Genomic DNA, 12,637 nt, shown 5'->3' with positions numbered 1-12,637 from the left:
GAGCTAGAGTCACCAGTGGTTTTGAGCTGCCTGATGCTGGATGCTGGGAACTAAAATGAGGTGGGTTTTCTGGAAGAGCAGAATGTGCTCTTAAGCACTGAGCCAGGTCTCCACGCCCAAACCTAACCTTTTTGATACTAAAATATATAATACAGTTCAAAAAGTTTGGGTTCGATAAATTACCTGATATTGTTATTGGATAAATGAGAGAAACAGAGGTAGAAAGTATGACTTTTACAAAGTTATTTAATGCCTCTTTGGGTGAGAAGAAGCACAAACTACCACTACTTTTGAACACATCTCTTGATTTGTATTTATCTTTATAAACTAATGTACCCTAGAACTTAGCTTTCTCCTTTGGAAAGGTAGCCAAGGGTTTGGTTAGGGTGCATTGGACTTATGTGAAAAGCTGGCATCCCAAGAGTCTCCAGACTTTGTCCAGCATCATTAAATCAGAGAAGACAGTGTTAGTCAACAACTGAAGCGCAAGTCCTTAACACCTGATGCTGGCTATCTTCATTCCTGGGGAGCTCTTTGTGCTTTTCCTCTGAAGTCAATTGTAAACCTGGCTTTGCTGAGAAACATGTACATATGATTAAAATTAATTATTTAAAACAGTTAAAGCAATAGGTATTATAAAATTGATAGTAAATGATAACTGACAAACAGCATTTTTTTTTTCATTTTCCAAATTAAGGATTTTTGCTGAATGTTACTCCTGTAGGCAATGCTCCATATTATCCAAAAATTGGGAAATAATTCTAATTATCCACAATTTTTAACGGTTTTGGAGATACACTAAATTTCACAAGTTCTCTAATTAATGGAGAAACTTAATCTCAAAAAAGTTAAAAATATGATACAAAAATGCAAGTTCACATTAAACCTTGTTCTCCGCTGTGACAATAACTTATAACTAGTCTCAGCAAAATACTCACAAGTGATTTCCAACACTCCGGTTCCTTTCACACACTCACTCACTAGTGAGCAAACACCCTGTTCTTACATCTGAAATGTTTTTGTCTAGTATTCAAAAAATTATTTGCTCTTAAATTTGGCATGAGATATAAAGGTATAGTAAATATGGCTCTTTCTTTGGTGACCTAGCTAGGGTTATATTGCTGTGATAAATACCCAAAGCACCTTGGGGAGTAAAGGGTTTATTTTGTCTCACAGCTCACGATCCATTATTGAGGAAGTCCAGATAGAAATTCAAGGCAAGGACCGACCCAGAAGCCATGGAGGACGCTGCTTACTGGCTTCCTCAGCCTGCTTTCTTATAGAACCCAGGACCACGTGCCCAGGGATGGCTCCACTCACAGTAGGCTGGGCTCTCCCATCAATCATTAATCAAGAAAATGTCCTATAGACTTGCTATAGGCCAATATGTGGAGGCATTTTCTCAATTGAGGGTCCCTCCTCCTACATGACTCTAACTGTGTTCAGTTGACAAAAACTAATGAGTACATCTAGTTAAAGAATTGTTTCTTTCTTTGCAGCTGTCTCAGTTTCTTATCAATTCTTTATGACATCTTTACCATTTGAACAAAATTGGAGGAAACAGTAGGTCATCCTTGTATAGAAGATTATTTTACTCACTAATTATTGAGTCCCTGTGAACTGCTAGGTATGGTAATTTAAAGATATATAAATTCAAAGTGATGGGCAGCTTTCCTAGAGTCAGACCTGAGCTGAGGGTGGAAGAGTGGGTGAGTCAGAGGGAAGGCAGGTGAGGGTAGAAGGTAGGGGCCTGGGAGACAACAGCAAAGAACTACTACACAGTCTGTCTAAAGTTCAGGGATCATAGAAGAAAAGTACCACCGGCAGATAGACAAACGGGTCAAGACCAGAGATGGGACGTTAAGAGGAGACAGCTTATGAATGCTCACGGTAACTGTCAGCTCTTGGACATCAGTGCTTTAGAGTGGCTTGTGATAATGCTGGAGTTAGAGACAGATCACCCCAATGCCCTCAAGTGAGGAAATCGTGGGGTACATGAGTCAGTGAGGTTGTGAAAGGGAGCGGTGGAAACTCAGGTGATGCAGACATGGACCGAGGGAAGGTTCCCACAGGCATTTAGCATATAAATTACTAGTGTCTCACAGGGAATGTATTTTATCAAATTGATCATGAGGAATCTGGAGCTCTGGAGGATAAGAACTGTGAATTACTTTAGGTAGAGGCCAGACGAGATGTGAAGTTCACTAAATGGTGGCGGCCGGGGGTACTTTCTTCTTTTCCTTCTCATGTGTTCGTGACTGAAGGAATTTAGTGTAGTGTTTTGATGAAACATGTTCTAAAATCTACTGAGATCATACATGTAGACACATGTGGCTGGGAATGTAGCCCAGAGGCACAACATGTGCTCAGCATTTGTCAGGCTCCATGTTTATTTCCAAGCATTAAAAAAAAAAAAAAGCAAGTAAGTCACTTTAATACTCAAGTAACTTTAGGGTTATTTCTTCTATTGACTGGTCTAAAAAGTAAACTTCTCTAAACTAGGACATGTATAGGGAAAATGTTACATTTTATTATATGGAAATTTTATATATGACTGTGACTGGTTGTTTAAAGGCCCCCAATTAATGTATGCATAAAGCAGACTACCTTAGTGCAGTGCATCAGTGGAGTTGGTGTCCATATAGATTCACAACTCATTTTTGTGTTCATGTGTGCATATGTGTGCACATGCATTTGTGTGTGCATATGTGTGTGTATGTGGTATGTGGTGTGTATGTGAGTATGTATGTGTGTATGTATGTGTGTGTGGTCTATGTGTGTGGTGTTTGTGTATGTGTGTGTATGTGTGTAGACAATTTCTGTTGTTTCCATATCTAGACTCCAATATTGGGATATAGTGAATATCTTGCGTCAGCCTACCAGCTGGAAAAATGGGTGTGTATAAATTCCCCATAGTTCTCTAGGAAGCATTTCTATATTTTGGAGAAACTGAGTTTCATAACTACTCTTTTTGACTCCCTGAAAATGCAAGGACTCCAAACTGAAAACATTAAGAGACTACCATATGTAAGTTGAAACATTAAGAGACTACCGTATGTAAGTTGAAACATTAAGAGACTACCGTATGTAAGTTGAGAGAGCTGAGTTAAAGCTTACATTACAAAACAATTTTTTTCTTGTGTTTATAAAAGCCTCTTTCAAACATGGATTTAAAAAAGGATATTTGAGACATTTATATCAAATCCTTCTACTACATTTGTGAGAAAAAATTAGAAGCAAGAAGAGAGATCAAACAGTTTAATAAATTTCTTTGCAAAATAATTTTCATTTAAAAGGTTACCTGGTGTGAATGTCTGCAAATCCCTGGCTCCCTTTGTTTGATTAGGGACAGATTCTTCCCTTTTTCTGTTAGGCTGGATGAGATTTGAGACAAGATGGTTAAAACATATTGTATATCTAACGTGATACACATGTGTAGTAATTCAAGATAAAAGGTAAATATTATTACCAGCCAATGAATATATTTCTCTGGGTTTTCTAAAATGGAAAGGGAGACATGCAATAAGTTATATTTAAATATGACAATACCAGACATACATCGGTGCATTTTTATGACAAAACTATATCTGAATGCATACCTTTGGGAAGGACTATTTTAGGTTTTTACCTTTTTCAAATTTTCAGAAGAACATATTATATAACTATAACTATATAACTAACTATAACTATATATAACTACATAAAACTATAACTATATATACATATATATATGTATCTTTAAAAAAGGAACATAGGTTCAATAAAATGTGCAGAGCCGTTTCACAAGTGAGATATGTTTCCAATAACCACAGCCAAGAGAAGGGAGTATATAAACCAGCATAGCTGTGGTTCCTGGTACAGAGTAGTGAACTCTAATCAGAACAAATAATGGCCCTCAGACAAGAAATGTCAAAGGTGGCTGTGGAATATGATAGCATGTATCTCTAATACATCACATATGGATCATGTATTTGAGTATACCACATGCCACATTCTTCTATTTGTCCTGTAACTTAGAGGGCAAGAAGCTTTATGTTACTTCAGGGTAAGATAGAGTTCATTTCAGATGAAAGAAGGGCTTCTGAATTGGTTTCTTTCTTCATGTCTGTATTCACCACTGAGCCTGTAGAAAGTTCCTTGAGCCACTCCATGCAAGGCATCTTAATGAAAATAAGTTGTCTTTTAGAAGACCAGTCAATGCTTGAGTATTCAGAATAAACTTTATAAATAACACAGCAAATGTCCAGCTTTGAAGACTGATATCTGAGATAAGAAAAGTGAATGCCTGACACACCCCAATAAGCAGCATCCTGATGCCAGCATTCTTTGGAGCTGCTGTCATACATGAACCATCTCATGTTATTCATCTCAGCCTTGTCACAACCCCCAAAAGCACCCAGACATGGCTCCTTTGTACCTTGTTCCCCTGAAAACTACTTCTACATGTCAAAACAATTCTCTACATTCGTGGGCTTGGATGTCCCCTAATATATTTTTAAGGCATTATTAGCACCACTTCTTATCTACTAAGTAGTAGATTTTAGAATTATAATATTGATCTGCTACCTTATGAAGAATATATACACACACATACATACACACATTTACACACACACACACACACACACACACACACACACACACACACACACCTGATTATCACCGCATTTATCCACATACTTTCTGACCATTCAACAGAAAACAGCCCTTGGTTATTAGCATACACTGTGGTCATGTTTAAGAAAACACTCTGTCAGATCAAATGACATTTTTAATGATACTGTTCTTACCTACTGCTTGCCTATTTATTTGTAATAGTCCATCAACACCAATGTGAATAAGTGGGAGATTCTCAGAGACACTCTGTAAAAATTAACATTAAAAAGGGGTTAATAGAGCCATTTCTGAACAGATAAATGCTGTTTCAAAAAGTATTTGACATAAAAACCAAGACAAACTTATATTGAAATGCAAAGTATTTTTAGACAATATTAATGCTCTCTAGACCAGGTGGTCTTTTCTCTTCAGTGGCTCCTGACTGCCATCAGCACTGTTACATATGAAATACCAATGGATGTATCGGCTGCCACCAGGCTAACTTCAGTGACTGGAACTCTACCTCCATTCCTCACCTCAAACCAGAGGATGGATATATACATATCTATGTTAGATAGTATTATATATTTTATATATTACAAATATATTTATAATATTTAAAAATATTTCTATTTGTCTCGAATTAGGGTAGAATTACATACAACTGTTGGGAGGGATGGCTGAATACTCAGGTGAGGGTCTCATGACCCTCCCCACCCCTTCTTCCAAGAAGGAATGATGATAACAAGTCCAGATGTGATCTTCTGGGAGCAGGCACAACAGAACCCCTGAAGATGGTAGCAGTTTGGCTGAGGGAATAGTCCTGTACAACAGGTCTAAAGTTTTTTTTTTTTTTTTTTTGAATATTAGGATTTTTACACATGGATACATTCAACAGAGACATTCAACCACGGTAGACCCTGTGCAAGCCTTCAGTTCTACTGTATGATTCAGAGCCAAGCTGAGTCCTTAGCACCATCAGGCCGGGCATTTGCTCTACATACATAGCCTCATTACATGAATCCCATGAAGTAACAGACTTGTTCCACCCTTCATTAAAGTACTACCACATGATGCTGTGGAAAATGCCTAGTGAGAGAATGTGGGGATCGTTCCTGGTAAGCATGACAGAAATGAGAGAGTCACCCCCTTCATCGCTAACTTTCTTTAACAATCATTAAAAACGTAACGACAGCAATAGACAATACCTGTGAATCCCAGGATGAGTCATGGTCATCCTTTTTTCCCATTGCTGCTGTGCACATCACGTCTGTAAAAGGAGGTTCTGGATATGTGAGATAGAATGTACATTATTATGAATCTCAGACATGCATATAAGTCTTGAACCAATCATCCAGATTTCTGTGAAACAGCAGTCATAAGAAAAAATAATTTCAGTGACTTGTGGTGGTCATCAAAGAAGTGTGGACCAAAAGAAAGCTATTAAATGGGGGTCATGTCATTTGGATCCACACACTTCTGTATTTTTGTACTTGCCATATTTTTTTCTTTATAGTTTTGATATTGTATTCTACTGTGTTCCCCAGGATGTCCTGGGGGCAAACAATCTTTCTACCTAAAGCCTTTTAATTTCTCAAATTATGGGTGTTTGATTTGCTACCTCTGGTTATCTTAAAATTGCACTGAAGCTTAGAAATTTTTCATGGATACTGGTTTGTTTCATTTTATGTCCTCTCCCAGTGTTTGACAGCGTGTGAGTCGTGTTTCTATGAAACATACCTTGCTTGTCTTCTCTAGACCTTGGCGCTGTTGCACCTTCCTATCAAAAGCAAAAGGAGAAAGGTCATCATGTATCTATCTATTCACTCACTAAAATAGCTAAAATGAGGCAACTGTTAGGACCTTAGCTTTTTACTGTCTTATCAAGCATATCCTGGTGAAGCTGAGAGTAGAAGACAGATTCTATGCTCTAGTCAAGCTGAGAGTCGTGTTAAAAAATAAGAACAGAAATGAGTCACCCATTATTCCTCCGACCGAAATGATTATAAGGGCCCATTGAAGGGAAGAGTCAGTTCTACCTGTAAAGGAAATGCTACAAACACAGTTCTATAGGAGTCGGGGAAAGTTCAGGGAGCTGTGACGGTCATTCGAGGCCAGAGCAGCATGAGCAAAAGGATGAACTTTCATTATCAGGCAAGTGAGGGCTGCAAAAGCTCCGTGCTTAAACCAGACCATAGTTACAGGATGGACAGTTACCATAGTTATAGGATGGGCAGTTTGGATGGACAGTTACCATAGTTATAGGATGAACAGCTGACAGATAACCAGGACCAAAGCATAGAAGATGCTTTTTGTTTGTATGTTTTTGTTCTTTTTAAAGAAAGGGTCTCAATGTGTAGTCTCCATTGGCTTGGGACTTGCTATGTACACCAGGCTAGCCTCAAACTTTGCCTGTCTCTGCCTCCTATATGCTGGAATTAAAGGTGCTCTACACAATTGCTCTACAAAGCACATATTTAATTCTATGATTTTTTTTATCTGTTTCTGTCTCTTTAAAAACATTTGTCATTTATTTGATGTCTGCCAAAGTTAACATGTAAAGAAGAAAATCAATGTGTTATAATTCTGTAAAATGCTTTCTCTGATCTACTCTGCACCGAAAATGAAGATAGACGACTCCTGAATTTTAGTTAGAACATTTGTAGTGAATTAAATACTGAATGACTAAATGTATGATATACTTGTTTCTGTTAAGTATTAAGATGATAAAAATCTACAATATGCAACTAGTTCTGTAAACTGGGCACTGGGGTCTGCTAACATAAGCTACAAACGCAAAGTTCTGGAATGATGATTTATCAGCATCTCATGTAGTGGCATCGCTCATAACCACTCGGAGCCTCTACCATAGTAACAGGCCTGGCTCAGCTTATCTTACCTTCCTCATCTGTGAGAAGTCACACAGATGCATCCAGAGAAAATCTTTTTCAATTACAACGAAGTTTAACTATAAATTACTGTATAATCTGAGACATATTTAAGCTTTATAACTGGTTAGTGCCTCATGCTCCAGAGAATAGTAGCACCTACATCCTCATGAAGACAAACAGTCCTGGTTAAACTCAGTGAGTCACAGAGAAAAGGAAAACAAACCAAAGAGATATGATAGCGGAAGTGGGGGGGGTTGTTGGGAGGGAGAGTTTGGTTGTTCGAAAGGTGAATGGATGGGACAAATGTGACCAGAATGTATTATCTACATGTATGAATTGTGAAAGAATAAATTAATAGTACTAAAAATAAATACTAGACATGAAATTATGACATAATGATTCTGCAAGGTTATTATAAAAATATTTCTATTTGGTCTATGCTAACTTATGGAAGGAAAAGAAACAGTATTTAATGAAAATAGAAATAGAAATTATTACATACCTGAGGCTGGTCATCTCCTCTGCTATTGAGTTTCCTTGGTTCCTCCAGTGACGTCACTCCTCCAATTGGCTCTGTAGACAAATGCACATGTGTGATGAGAGCATGTGACCTAGAACTATTCCATAAGAAAATGAGACATTATAAAATAGAAAGCAACAAACATTTGTGGAACATTTTATTTTAACATTAATTTTAGCTAATTCTCTAAATATATTTAACGAAAAGTATTTCTAATTGTTCAAATGTTTCATAATCCTTTTGGAGATACACTGGATAATATTCAGCAAGAAGACTTTTCCACAAGTAAAATGGCAGATTAGAAGCTGCCTCTGTGTACTGCAGTAAAGGGGAAGAGTCAGGACGAATAAGAATAGACTTCCCAGCAAGGGTTTCTGAGACACTACCTTGTTCTCCTGTTCCTGGCTCTGTCAGTTCTTCCTATTAAAAGTGAGAAAAAGAGAAACATGACTGAAACTTATTTACTCACACACTCACCTGCTAAGTCAATCACTAAGACAACAAGTCTTTCCCATATTTATCAAATCATGACACAACCATAGTTCTAGCTAGAAGTAGAAGACAAGATTCTTCCCTTCATCCAAGCACAAGTAGAGTTATGTTTAACAGTTGAGAACAGAAGCAAACCATCCATTATTCCTACAGTTGAAATGGTTCTAGTGAAGAGCACATAGAAAAGTCAGTTTGGGCCTGGAGAGCTGGCTTAGCCATTAAGAACACTGGCTGCTCTTCCAGAGGACCCCTCTGCTGCTTATGGATTTAGATGTAGAACTCTCAACTCCTTCTCCAGCACTGTCAGCCTGTGTGTCACCACACTCCCTGCCCTGCTGATAATAAACTAAGCCCCTGAAACTGTAAGCAAGCCCCAGTCAAATGCTTTCCTTTATAAGAATTGCCATGATCATCGTGTCTCTTCACAGCAATGAAACACTAGCACAGATGCTATAATGAACGGCAAACCAGCCAAGAATGCAGAAATTTTGACAGAAATTTTTACAGGAGAGGAAGGGTAAGATTAGGGAGCTCCTACACCTCTCACAGATGCCAATTTTGTAAGCTGGCAGTCATGTGTTGGCAAAATGTTTTCATACATTGTGTAAAATTTACCCTTGAATTATCTCAGAGGTTGATTTCCCTATCCTGTTATCTTGTTTCAATCTGGACACGGCTTTGTTGTGTTTATTCTTAGAAGTCCCTGTCTCTCATTTATTCCTTGCCTTGCTAATAAAAACCAACGAGCCGATACAGAGCTTTAGAGAGAATAAGGTGGGCTTCCGACTCTGGGATAGGTGGAGAAGCAGACAGGAAAGAAGGAGAGGAGCCATGCAGAGAGAGGTTGGGGAAGCATCAGGAGAACATAGCTGGAACAAGAAAAGATGGGGAAAATGCAAGTAATATGAGGATAATGTCAGGGAGGAAGCCTGACTTGCTAGGAGGTTTAGCATGGAGTAATAATTGCTTGGTATTTGGCTCAAGGCAGTTTTAATAAATCTTAGTCTCGGCACTCCCCTTCCACCCCTCTCCTGGATCTGAGGCCTGGACCAGACCTCTGCCTGTGAGTTAAGGGACTATAGCAAATTCATGGCTTGGAGTTTATTGCAAGGGTGTTTTCTATGTTTTATTTAGAAATAGCTGAGTGGAGTTAACAGGCAACAGTTCAGATTACTTTACATGGATAGTTGGTTTTCAAAACATCAGAAATCCACAGAATTGACATGACAAACATTTCTGTATTAATGTTCATTTTGATTAGAGACCTGTCTGCTCCTGACAGCTTCCTATATTGAATTCTAAGAAGAAATTGAGCATCTTTGGAGTTACTCCAGTTGTGGTGAGACAGCCACTAGGCAAGAATTGCCTCTTTCCTTCTACAGACAAATTACTGTCCAGAAAAGGACACACTTGTGGAATAGTCGACTGATTATATCTGCCTAGACAGAGTAATTAGCCCTTAATAATTCTGCAGCACTAAGGTCTGTCAGATGATCCTCAGCCAGAAGGCAGAAGAACAGATGCTCCAACGTTCTGAAGTAGAGGGACTGTCCAGGTGTTCAGTGGTCTCTATAAATTGGCTAAGTTTTAGAAGCTATGCTTTGTGCTTCCCACAATTATGGTTAACTCAGTCATTCCGGATTTCTGACGGGGTTGAAAACTTATAGCCTCATAGCCAATCCTGGCTATTTACCTTGAGAGAAAAGATTTGAGTGGATGGTCGTCAGCTGACATTCATCCTAAAGTCAGGTTCAGAACTAAATGTTTTAGTTAGGATAGATGACAGAGTTGCTGGTTAGTCAACAAAATGATGGACTGGGTATTAGGACTATCTTGTACCTCACTGGTACAAATCGGCATAATTATGCTCTAATTGTATTTTGAGAGAAAAGTTTCATTTTAACAGGAAGGGTGATATGTAGGAGGAGCTAAGGTGTGAGGAGTACTGAGAGGAAGAGAAGGAGTAAGAAGAGGAGGAGAAGAAGGAGAGGAGAAGCTAGGTGATGAAAGAGAGAAAGAGGGGGGAGACAGGGAGGCAGATGTTTATGTATCTCCACCAGTCAAAGATAGTTGATATATCTAGGTTGGGTAGTGGGTTACACCTCTGATTGAGCAATACCAAACTTATAAAGCCTATGATTAACATTTTAAAAAAATGTATAAATACAAAAAGGAAAAGGGGGCATGGGATAGGGGCTTTCTAAGGGGGGAATGGGGAAAGGGGATGGCATCTAACGTGTAAATAAAATATCTAATAAAAAATAAAAATCAATGACAAATAAAAAAATAAATAAATCTTAGTCTCATTGTGTGGTTATTTGGGGAATTAGCTGGTTAAGAAATAACTGCCACTGTACTAATTTTACAAATCTATATTAATATAATATTCATTTTACAGTCACATGTTACCATACACAATATTTATTTAGAACTTTGTTATAATTTGTATTAGTAATTAAATCCATATACTTCAGGAAGACTCCTTAGTTCAATTAGGTTTCCAGCAATATTAATTTCACTTGTAGGTGAGGCTTGTGTCAAGTACCTCTTGTGCCAGGCACTCAGCACTCAGAGGAGGAGAACACTTGAACTGAGACATTTCAGGCTACACTGGGCAACACAGCAAGGGCTCATTACATTTCAGTTGGAGAGGATTATTTCCCTAGTGGCAAGGGTCAAATCTAGAGCCTTGCACATGAAGACAGATGCTCTGACACTGACTACATCCTCCACATCTTGCTGTTATAAAATAAGATCTCACTATGTCGTTCAGGCTGGTTTTGAACTGGTGATCCTCCTGCCTTGAGTATAGACAGGTGCCACTTTACTTGGCTGGAGAAGAAATGCTTATGTGATCATAGAATGAGGAACAGTCAAGTATCACTCACGCTAACATGAGAAAACTGTTATCTCACACTTTAAACTCATACAGCTTTCCAATTCCCCACGAACACCACACCAACGGTACCAATATCCCATTTCCAAACATGGTGTGGCAGCCAAACACTTCAGGCTGGATCTGGTCCTTAAAAGTAAAGCTACCTTTATCTTAATTGAACAAATCTATTCAGTTGTGAGCCAATCATGTGAGCTGCATAGGCTTTGTTTTACAAGACACAAAAGAGTAAAAATCTGAATCAATAGGATTCTTGACCTTATGAAAAACAAGAAAATTTACATGTAGACACTGAGCAACTACGAATGCCAGGTGGGGCTTCTAGTAGAAAACATGGGTTCCCTAACAGCAAGTGTAGTTTTGTTATAGGAATATTGAGTGTCCTCATGGTCACAGTTATTGAAAGGAGGGAAGTATCATTTGGATGTAACTTTGAATGCTCTGCTTCATGTTCTTTATGATTCTGTAATACTGAAAATATCATTTTTGAAAATATCCATTGTTGGAAAATTTTCTCATGTAATATTCTTGTCTCTGTGAATTTTCTGTCAGTTTTGCTCAGCTTCCACTCTTTAAAGTATTTATCATTCACTTGGTGTCTTCCAAAACCAACATGTAAAGAAATGTCATACAATGTACATATACTAAATATAAATGTCAAATTAATATTACACTGAATTTAAATGAGTTAATACATCATGTGTTTAGTTAAATTAGACAGAGACCCAAAACAGTCAGAATCCACAATAAGGAATTGCTTCTGTAAACTGGGCACAAGGGTCTGGTAACAAAATACTACAAAGACAAGTATTAGAGTCATGTCTTCTGTGGAGTTCTAACAGTGGCCACTACACATAGCCACCCCGAGCTCCAACTATGTAATAACAGGGCTCAGATTTTATCTTACCTTCTTCTTTATGCGAGTTAGTTACACAGACAGAACAGCAAGAAATATTCAGAGAAAACTTCTTGTTCAATTTCAATGACATCAGTTATAAGTGACTATAGATTCTAAGGTTAGTTTAAGTTTTGTAGCCAGGGTGATTAGAAGTAAATATTGAATGAAACTATTGATAATGATTATAAAAGTTTATTCAAAAAAGTGATTTCATTTGTCCCATTACATTATTACATGAGAGGCATAGGGTTAATGAGAAATGTAACTAGGAGATCATATAGATCTGAAGCTGGCTGCTTCCTCTGTCATAGAGCCTCCCTGGTTCCACCAATGATGTCACTCCT

The 12,637-nt window shown here is 38.0% G+C and overlaps 1 protein-coding gene across 1 annotated transcript in view; it reads right to left on the bottom strand.

Annotated features, from left to right (window-relative positions):
- The window catches only part of LOC117716854 (uncharacterized), a 64,502-nt gene that overhangs the window by 32,744 nt on the left and 19,121 nt on the right, over nt 1-12,637 (bottom strand). Inside the window, exons 9-16 of the mRNA XM_076941891.1 lie at nt 8,394-8,427; nt 7,990-8,060; nt 6,337-6,376; nt 5,805-5,881; nt 4,791-4,863; nt 3,470-3,498; nt 3,302-3,374; nt 501-574 (exon numbers count right to left, since the gene is read on the bottom strand). Coding sequence (XP_076798006.1) covers nt 501-574; nt 3,302-3,374; nt 3,470-3,498; nt 4,791-4,863; nt 5,805-5,881; nt 6,337-6,376; nt 7,990-8,060; nt 8,394-8,427 — 471 coding nt within the window. The remainder of the gene's footprint in view (nt 1-500; nt 575-3,301; nt 3,375-3,469; nt 3,499-4,790; nt 4,864-5,804; nt 5,882-6,336; nt 6,377-7,989; nt 8,061-8,393; nt 8,428-12,637) is intronic.

Source organism: Arvicanthis niloticus, chromosome 1 (genome assembly GCF_011762505.2).
Source record: "Arvicanthis niloticus isolate mArvNil1 chromosome 1, mArvNil1.pat.X, whole genome shotgun sequence".
Classification (NCBI taxonomy): domain Eukaryota; kingdom Metazoa; phylum Chordata; class Mammalia; order Rodentia; family Muridae; genus Arvicanthis; species Arvicanthis niloticus.
This window is presented reverse-complemented; position numbering and strand designations above follow the sequence as displayed.